We start from the raw sequence: 10,000 nt of genomic DNA, 5'->3' as shown, positions 1-10,000 counted from the left end.
TCTCCTCTCTCCCCCTCTCTCGCTCGCTCGCTCGCCCGCCCGACCATCCGTCCGTCCGTCCGTCTGCCTGCCTGCCTGATTGCCTACCTGATTGCCTACCTGATTGCCTACCTGCAGCAGGTGGGTGCCTGGCTGTCCGACTGCTTGCTCGCGTACTCTCCCTAGCTCCTCCTGTTTGCCGATTATTCTTTTGCAACGAACGTGTCGGGTTACAATTGTAAAGTAAGAAGTAATTCCGTGTACAATGATCCGGATTCGAGTATCTGGGTTAGCGATTGAAAATTAGGAGCGGAGGACGATCGCGAAGCGAGTGTGTAACGCGTGTCGATCCAAGTACGAAGTCTCGTAATTCGCGGGAATGCAAATCTCGCTGCTCGTACGATCGCGAAACGTTTCGCGAAAGGCGTACTCTTTGCACAGTCGAGATCTTTGCTTCTATTTGTACATAAGCCTCGAAACGTTCGCGATCGGCTTCCTTTGTAATTAATACTGTATTAAACCTAAGTAAACGTATAGCTGTAACTATTCCTACGGTGAACGTGAATGCTTTAGCCAACGTTTGAAGCGTGTGTTAATCCATTTACGCGCATTATTATTGTTAATGATATACAATTGTATTTACTTTTATAAAATAATGTCGGATAATGTAATTAAAATTCTATACCGAAACCATTCTGTATCCACGAGAGACGAATAAATAAACGATGAAAACGATCCATCCGATCGAATGTTTTGTCGATAAATCCCACATGTTATAATAATTCGCATAATATAGTACCGAATATCCACGTAATTTCACCACAACCCCAAGGAATCTCTCTTCTTTTTCTTCTTCTTCTTCTTCTTCATTCCTAACACTTTTCCGCATTCGAGAAACTGTACAAATAAATATGTATTACGCGTTTATTACGCGTACAACTGTATATCGAGGTTAAACTAAATACAGAAAGCAAACGGATTAAATGAAATAGCAATAGCTGAAATAGCTGAAATAGCTTTTCAACGCTATATCATAATTATAATTATTTGTCTTTCGGAATAATTATAATCGCCGAGGAAAGTTTCAAATTAGCCACCGATTATACTTTATAACGCAATATTCGTGCATTTTTGCAAAAGATTCTTCATTTCACACCAACTAGCTACACAATAGTGTATTCTGTAGGCTTTTCTCAACGAGAAACTATGGAACGAAATTGTCGAAACAGTTTTCAATTCGATTAAATCGAGAGAATACTCGTATTTATGTATGGAATAACGAACCTCTTCCAAATGTCAAGTAATTTTTACCATTAGTATGAAATAGTACACGAACACATATACATGTGGCATATATAAGAAATGAAATGTACTGAACGAAGATTTTCGTATTCTTACTTTCCCTTAATAATTTCTTTCTAATTACCACCTTTTACCATGTTGTAAATAATCACTTGAGGTAGAGCATGAATTGGTAACAACGACCAACATGATTTATCGTAATAACGAACAAAATTAGAAGTAAGCTGAGATGAAAAATATTATGTTAATACGTCTAGGATTTCGTCTTTATAATGTGCGTATGTAATTTACAAATTAATTGCATAAAAGATAGTAATCAATTGTAAAAGTTCATTAATGAATCGCAGTTATTCGGTAATTTGTTAATTATTCAATGCCGAATGAAAAATCAAGCGACAACGATCAGCGCCATCTATGATTTTGAGCTGGAAGCTGAGGAAAGTAACAGGAACGCAGAATGTGCAAGTAGATCGTTTCAACCTCGTGACAAAAGCAGCAAGCAATTAGAAAAGGACAGATGCTATACCTCCTTCCTGCATTAGATGATTCGTTCTCATCAGTTAGCTGGGAATTTATTTTTTAACAACTTTATATTAAAAAGTCGTTGGTATTTACGTCTCGAATAACGAAATTGTTTCATATTACAAGTGATTTAGAGAAATTTCTTATTATTTCGAGATTATGAAAATGATTATGAAAATGTACAATGAAAGGTATACGTGTTGTGTATAGAAGAAACAAAGTCTACCGAAAGATGATTTTTATGTACATCTATGTAGATTTAGATTTATGTAGACTACGGTCCTGGCGTTCAAACAATGGCTGCGTGGTGGCAAAATCCCGCTTACGCGTTGCTGATATATATTTTTTCCTCCTCTCAACATTCGAGATCATCTTAATACTGTTTCTCGATGGTATCTTCCTTGGAAAAGCCTAAAGAATACGGTAGTGTGCAGCAAATTCGTGACAGATGTAGAGTTTTTCGTAAAAATCCAAGTATATGATTGATGAACAATTATAGTTTATTCAGAAGCACGAATAATTATATAATTATGCAGGCTGATAAACTCGGCATATTTTTGTATAACTTGCAAGACCCCGACAAACCTCCTAACCTTCGTACTTTTTTAAAAAACACCTCACACCTTTCGGAAACTGTGAGTGATACGTCTCGTGTTCGGGAAAGTAAATTCTACAACAATTACCCAATAGATATTATAAATAAAAATTTGTCGAACGGGGTTGTTAAAGGAAAAAAGGGAATTTGCCAAGATCATGGATGCGTTATTAACGCAAACAATAGAAAAACACGCTTTCTTTTTTAACTTGCATTTAACCTCTTGATTTTCCTCTTGCAGTTGTTGACATTCGAAACGATCTGCATATGCCATCTGGGAAGGAAAAAAGAGTGCGAGTGAGAGAGACGAAGGTAAAAGTTTCGATGCAAGTCCAAATTGTATAATACCTGATAATAAACCTGAAAATGAGTATAATACCTGAGATCGTTTTCGCAGCACGTTCTTCTCGATGGCAGTACGAATGAATTTACGCCGATCCTGGATCTTGGTTCCCCGGATCTCTTGCCGGTCAAAGGATTCATATCGGATTCCTTTGCGATAGAATTTTGCAATTGGGCGAGAAATTTATCGGCAAAATGATTTTGCGTAAAGAACAAATGTTGCAAAAGCACGAAAGATTGTGGTCTTAGGTCGGGATTCATGCGAAGACATTGAGCCAAAAAGTCGATAGTTACGGTGTCCCAAGTTGGAAATAACTTACGAATCGACGCGATACCGGACTGTGGTGGTCCTACTAGCTCATCCGCACTCGCATGCCGTAACATTCGACCGGGTCTGCTACGAACCATTATCGTTTGATGTTTCGTGCACAGCCCTCCTGATGTAACGTAGACATGCTATTACATTCGTACATTACAATCTTCTCTGTTAGAAGGAATAACGAAATAACCGGATAACCGAACAACAATTTACCAAGGACCTTGGTTATTCGATAAAGCTGATCAACGTCGCTATCACCAGGAAACAGAGGATCACCGACCACCATTTCCGCATAGAGACATCCTACAGCCCAAATATCTATCGCTTTGCCATACCGTGGATCGCCGACCAATAATTCCGGTGCTCGATACCATCTTGTTGCCACGTAATCCGTGCAAGACTCGTCCGGTACGTTTATGAAACGTGCAAATCCGAAATCGCAAAGCTTGATCACTCCGTTTGGAGATACGAGAACATTTTCAGGTTTGACATCGCGATGCATTATCTACGGAGGAACGAGAGTAGAATTATTAAGAAAATAATACGTTTTATATGTTCTCGTTTACATTGTTGCTGTGACAGAAGCTCAACCCTCTAAGGACCTGATAGATATGTCGTTTGGACAGTTCCCAACCTAGGCCGTGTCCGATACCTTGCAGTTCGTCCAGCAAAGTATGATCCAAATATTCCAACACGAGATAAAATCGTTTCCTTCGACGGAACACTTCGATCATGCTTACCACATTTTCGTGGCGCAATTTCTGCAACAATACTTGGATAACTGGTCGATTTTTCATCGAAGCAACGGGAGAATACGGAATAGAATACGGGCACAAGATGCATGTACTTTTAACACTCTGATTTCACGGAAAGCCATTTTACGCACTTGATGATCCTCTTCGGTCTCGAGAAATCTCTTAATAGCAACCAGTTGCCCACTGCCGCGATGTTTGCATTTCATTACCACGCCGTAACTCCCTTCTCCCACAATCCCTATCATCTCGTATTTATCCATCTCGTTTCAAGTCCTCTTCCCTTTCTTCCTCTATATCTCCCCTCTTTTCTCTTTTAATTTTACTTACTCGTTGATCTGATCCGCATCTGAACCGGAATATCAAACGGATATTCGATAACGCTCGATTCCAGGTACAATATCTCTATCTTCAATGTTTTCGTCTGTAGATCTGGAAGAACCGATAGGTTAATCGATTTCGCGAAATGTCAGTGAAAAACAAAATAAAATTAAAAATAAAATCATTTCTTCCGCTTTCCCTTCCTTCCTTCCTTCCTTCCTTCCTTTCTTTTCCTCTCCCCTCTAATTTACCCAACGATGAAAAATATAAAGAAGAACGCAATAAAAGACGCTTTATTTACTTTAAAACTTTCTTTAAACACTTTATCACAATTTCCAATGTATAAAAGGATAATGAAAAGATGTTTTAAAAATAAAAGATGTAAATAATTCTCCACTAATTACGCTGGTCAGAGAAATAAAGTTGCAAATACGAAGATTCGAGATTCGAGATTCAGGGTTTAGAGCGCGGTATAGAAATTGTGAAGCTGTGTTAAAACTGTGCCAAATTGAGACTAACGCTGGTTAAAATTCTATTCTACAGGGACAAATAGCAAATGGGGAATAACAAATAATAAATAACAAATAACAACTAACGAATAGGAAATAGGAAATAGGAAATAGCAAACAGCTCGAATCTTACTATAATAGAATGCTTTAACCTACGCGCGCTCGCGTGCAATTATTGGTCGGAATCTAAATAAATAAATATGTAAAGAAATATTGAAATTAACTAGTTTATCGATACCTTTAGAAAGTGGTGGAAATTTGGCCAGAAACGTACACGCCAAGTTGTCATGGTCGAGGTAAAGAAATAAATTTCTCGGTGAGAAGAGAGAAAATGGACGCGCTGGAAGCGAAACTCTCAGCAAACGAGCTAACGAGTAAACTTGGCGGCAAAGTCCGAGCAGTACGTACGCTACTCGGGGCGGCTAGCTGCTCGATAGATAGCAAGCACTGAAATAGCTGTACCATATGGCGGGGATCTCTTTAAGGCTGGTTAGATTCGTGTGTGTGAGTTTCTACGTATACGCGAGTCGCCGAAATTGTGCATGTCAGACTACGAGTAGACCCTCCAAACGGACGGAGTTGTCGATTTCGTCTCCATTCCGTCCATCCTGTCTCTCGAACTGTTTTCTGCAACAATCGTTTATCGTCTAGAAAATTCATCTCTTCTCCGGAACAATTGGTTGGAAATGGTAAAGACTAGACCGCTACCGTTACCGTCACTCTCGCTACCAGCCAACATCGCCACCGTCATCGCCACCGTCACCGCCACCGTCACTGCCACCGTGATCGCCATCGGCAACACCAACGGCGACATCGCGCCGAAGAAAAGTTGAAAGACGAGGAGCAAGAGAAATACTTGTTGATCGTCCGAGAGGATGAGCAAGAACTGGTAAAAAGGAAACGGCGGTTTACCTCGCAGCTCGGAGACTCGTGAATCGATTCTATGCTTCGTATATACATACGTCAAATTATAAGTTATAAATGTTGGCTCGTTTCAACATCATACGGAACGAATGGCAATTCGAATAGCGTAGACGAGTATAAAGTGGCAATGGAAACAAGCCGTTAAAGTGGGTGAAATTGTTTACGTCCGATTGTTCGGACCGTACGACAACGGTTTCGATGAAATAGCCATTTTGATCGACGTCAGCTAGACAGAAATTCTCTTTGGGAAATTCTCTTCTGTGACGTAACGCATACGCGTGTATTTGGCAAAACTGTAAAAGTGATCGAAAGGGAGATCTGGGACGCGAGTATAGTGCTCGTTATAGTGCTCGATATTCGATGGAAATGCGCGTCGGTGCGAGTAAACGATTTGAAAATAAAACGCAAGTTGACATGTTAGCGGACAGTGGGGAAAAAAAGGCACGATAGAAGAAAAAAGGTAGCCGCCGCGAGGTTGTAGCAATGGTAATTAAATGATCCTAGCTCTACGATGCATACGGTGTAAAATTAAACTCGCGGAAAAGCTAACCACCGGGAATGTAGCAATACTTTAAACTCGTATTTCGAAACGAAATAGTTGGTATAACGTTGCCAAGAACGCATCGAAAGTTTCTCACTTGCGTGATTCATAAATGGATCGGTGGTGAAAATGCATGGACGAGAATGAGCGATTCCATTTCGCTTCGTACAAATGTCCAGACCATCATTTACCAAATATGTTGAGCAAGGTGAAAATTCGCAACAAGAATCACGCAGGAGAACGGTAAATGTCCGAGTATGGCAGCTTGCTACCCACCACCGGCGCTTCAACATTTACATTCGCAGGAATCGTCTCAGCTTGGCCTTGGATCTATGAACGTTATCGGTAATCAAGGTCAGAAGCCTCTCCACCAACCACATTATTCGTCCCATTTACTCAATTGGGTCTACCTGGCAATCGCCGATCAAGATACCCCTCAGCAACGAGATCAGGTTCTAAAAATCTCTTCTAAAAAATCTCATCAAAGATTCGATGAGATAATTGATCTCTAATGTGATAATTGATCAAACGATTATCGATTATAACTTCAGAGTAAGATTCTTTCACCGATCTGGAGCGGCTTTTCAACGGCGACCTCGCAAACTCATCTGCATTGTGGCACGCTCGATTCTGCTCGGATTATCGGATACAACTTTTCAGACAGCATCACCGATCTTGCAGATCGTTTCAGAGAATTGGGCCTACTGGATAGAAAACCGATAAAAAAGCCACCACCTAGCTACCTTTGTCATCTATGCTTCACGAAAGGTCATTACATCAAAGATTGTCCGCAGGTGCGTATCTACTTACAAGTAGATGCTAATCGTTTTCTGTCCCTCGCTGTATCGTCCTAACCATTGGATCGTATACTCGCAACCTTATCCTCGTTGCATACACTCGTATTATTTTTGGACCGATCCGAATAACAACACCGTCGCGTCGTGAATATGTCACGAAATGTGTCATCCAGTATTTCTAGTCCTCCGAGACCGGATTCAATTTCTCCTTCACGCACGTTTATGCACTATTACGTCTTACTATTATCTCGCTACTTCTCCTTTCGGTAGCTAAATCGTGAAAATCATACAATCGATTACAGGCACGTCCAAAGGGTGAGGGTCTGACTCCGTATCAAGGAAAGAAACGATGCTTCGGGGAATACAAATGTCCCAAATGCAAGCGCAAATGGATGTCGGGAAACAGCTGGGCTAATATGGGTCAGGAATGCATTAAATGTCATATAAACGTCTATCCTCATAAACAGGTGAGTTATTCGCGTTATTACGAGTTATTCGCCAGCGTACGCGGCACACCGAGTCGCCGTTTGCCAATCTTCTTGCAACTATACCATACTATACGATACTATACGATACTATACGATACTATACGATTCTATACGATTAATAGCCGTATAAACCATTTATATAAAATACCCAGTTGCGTGTCATCATTGCAAATCATTGTAAATCATTGCAAATCATTGCCAAGCAAAATCTCGCTCTCGGGCCAACTTACCTACCTACTTACGGGACACGAACACTTGCAAACTCTCTAACAAACCCTAACACACTCTAACAAACTTCGTATATGTTAACTCGGCCATTATAATCGAAATATACTTCATCAGCTTAACCGCTCATGTTCATTAGACGTTAGCTTAACTGTTCTATATTGTTCGATGTTGCCAGCCTGGTAACCATCGACCAAGTACAAGGAACATCGCCTTTTCCATTGCTATGTTGACCTACCGTTACGCGATTACGTGATATCCTCGCATTTCGCCTGTTTTCAGAGGCCGTTGGAAAAACCGGACGGATTAGACGTCTCCGATCAAAGCAAGGTACATCCGCAGCATCTCTGCCAGAAATGTAAGACCCTTGGTTACTACTGCCGAAGGGATCAGTAGTAGTCAATGGTACACCAGAAGCAATCTCTATACCGATAGTTCTCTCCGTGACTGATTCATTTTAACGGGAGAAAGACAAACGAGACAACCTTGTCCTTCCTCTAAACTCGTGCGATCCGTACGATTTAAACCAAGGATCAATACCTTCCCCGCTGGCCGATATTATATAAACCGCCGATCTGTGATAATATAAACAACTTTGTCGAAACGAAACTATAGCAACCGTATACGCCCGACTAAATTATCCCTCGTAATTATCCGTATTAAACGTCAGGGTCAGTTACAATATCTTTCGCCTTGTATTTTTCTATACAATCATATAATACAATACACACGCCCCACACCCCACTACGTGCACGCCCATACGTATTTCGCTTCAATGCCTGATGCCCAAGTTTCTTGTGCACACTCGAATGAAAGTAAGATACAACGTATGCGCTAAATCGCAAACAACCATCTCTTATGATACCATCCGGAATAAAGCAGTATCTCTTGTCTCTGACAAAAGAAATCGTGTCTCTGATAATTATAACTACGCTATGGCCAAATAAATCTGTACGAGCCAGATGAAATAAGAGTAAAATGTCTATATATATATTTATATGTGCGCGAGTACTTACTCGTGGCCAGGAATGGTATACCGTGAAATCGTACATGAAAGAAATTCCAAAAAATTCAAAAGTAAGCATCGATTCCATATTTACATATGTATAATATGTATCTCATTCGTTCTTTCCCATTCGTCCATATCGAAATGTTTCGTTTCGGGCTAATCCCTTTCTAAATTTCTCCTCATTCTCTCCACTCGAAATATTATATATATTTCGTATACGTCTCTATATGTAGACGTATACGAATCTCCAAGAATTCAAACAACACAGCTGTTACAACATTGTCTATCAAACTATTGATTTACCGATTTCTTAAAATGTTTCCGTCACACTTGATTACCAGACTTACAAGAATTTATATCATAAATGAGATACCGTATATGTAGGATCGGGGTGGGTGGATGGGCTAAAGTAATGTTGCTTTACTGCTTCTTAAAATACAATAAGCTTATACTTATATTAGACCCGCTACGGGTACGCTCGACTTTTACTTCTTAGACGCTATCTTGAAGACCGTGAAGGACTGGAGCTGCCCGCGTCCTTGCACCCTTATTTAAGCATTCACTCTGTCCTTTCCCATACCCAGGTTTTCCTTTGCAATCATACTTCCTTCCCGCGCAACCTCGGTGGGCCAGGTACTTCAACCACTCTGCACGCATCCCTAAACTTTCACTCTAACATAAACATTCAATGCAGTCGATCCTCGCGCACATGGTCACTTTTATTCTAAGCCCAGACACACTTGACATTCTTTCAAGGCCGTACTTATTCCAATCCCACATATATGTACAAGATGATTATTTATAATCAGACTACAGAATTAGACGATGTGATACGCCAAACTGATTTCTTTCTTACTTAAGCCTAAGCGTTTTTCAGGCATTACATATTTCTATGTACACAAAAAAGGCAAAGGAACGGAAAAGGAAAAGAGGGTGAAGATTACAAGGCTAAATTCCCCTTCCTGCAAACTGCATTCGACGCATCTCCATTACTTTGTAATAATATCGTACAGTTGCAAGAATCATCGATTCATCGCCATTTCATTCGATTTATCGTCATTTCTTCCTTTACGAATAGTGTCTAGTAATTTTATTAGCGATATCGTAAATCGCCTTGTATTCCGATACATCAGACGCAATGAAACGTTCGTAAAGGAGAAGAGAAAAAGAAAAAGTAGGAGAAGTAGGAGAAAAGGACAGGTAACCTATTTGCTTGATTTGCAATAACCGCAACGATCATTATAAATGTACACGAAATACGACACCGCACCATAGATATTACGATTTTTTATGCCTATATACTTATAAAGTTTGTTCTCTGTCTGTCTGACTGTCCGTCCATCCGTCCTTCTGTTCGCGCGCGCGCGCGCGCGCG

At 40.4% G+C, this 10,000-nt stretch overlaps 3 protein-coding genes across 4 annotated transcripts in view; 1 reads left to right on the top strand and 2 right to left on the bottom strand.

Annotated features, from left to right (window-relative positions):
* Positions 1-2,429: 2,429 nt before the first annotated feature.
* LOC108555907 (cyclin-dependent kinase-like 2) lies at positions 2,430-4,958 on the bottom strand. The gene is made up of 6 exons (XM_017911789.1): positions 4,880-4,958; positions 3,946-4,243; positions 3,626-3,820; positions 3,273-3,564; positions 2,778-3,177; positions 2,430-2,672 (listed from the first exon to the last, which is right to left on the bottom strand). The coding sequence occupies exons 2-6, from the start codon at positions 4,072-4,074 to the stop codon at positions 2,603-2,605; spliced, it is 1,086 nt and encodes a 361-aa protein (XP_017767278.1). The 5' UTR covers positions 4,075-4,243; positions 4,880-4,958; the 3' UTR covers positions 2,430-2,602.
* Positions 4,959-5,663: 705 nt separating this feature from the next.
* On the top strand, positions 5,664-9,039 carry LOC108555909 (zinc finger CCHC domain-containing protein 24). Of its 2 annotated transcripts, XM_017911790.1 has the most exons (5): positions 5,664-6,349; positions 6,412-6,558; positions 6,658-6,900; positions 7,206-7,370; positions 7,899-9,039. In XM_017911790.1, exons 1-5 carry the CDS (start codon positions 6,278-6,280, stop codon positions 8,010-8,012), a joined length of 741 nt encoding a protein of 246 aa, XP_017767279.1. In that variant the 5' UTR covers positions 5,664-6,277; the 3' UTR covers positions 8,013-9,039. The 2 variants fall into 2 exon arrangements, with proteins under 2 accessions (XP_017767279.1, XP_017767280.1); XM_017911791.1 differs by having other exon boundaries at positions 6,273-6,558.
* Positions 9,040-9,443: 404 nt separating this feature from the next.
* Positions 9,444-10,000, bottom strand: part of garz (Sec7 domain-containing protein garz) — an 8,431-nt gene continuing 7,874 nt past the window's right edge. Inside the window, exon 15 of the mRNA XM_017911650.1 lies at positions 9,444-9,515. Within this exon, the coding sequence (XP_017767139.1) occupies positions 9,444-9,515 (72 nt within the window). The remainder of the gene's footprint in view (positions 9,516-10,000) is intronic.

Source organism: Eufriesea mexicana, unplaced genomic scaffold, assembly GCF_001483705.2.
Source record: "Eufriesea mexicana isolate 0111107269 unplaced genomic scaffold, ASM148370v2 scaffold305, whole genome shotgun sequence".
In the NCBI taxonomy this organism is placed as follows: Eukaryota; Metazoa; Arthropoda; class Insecta; order Hymenoptera; family Apidae; genus Eufriesea; species Eufriesea mexicana.
This window is presented reverse-complemented; position numbering and strand designations above follow the sequence as displayed.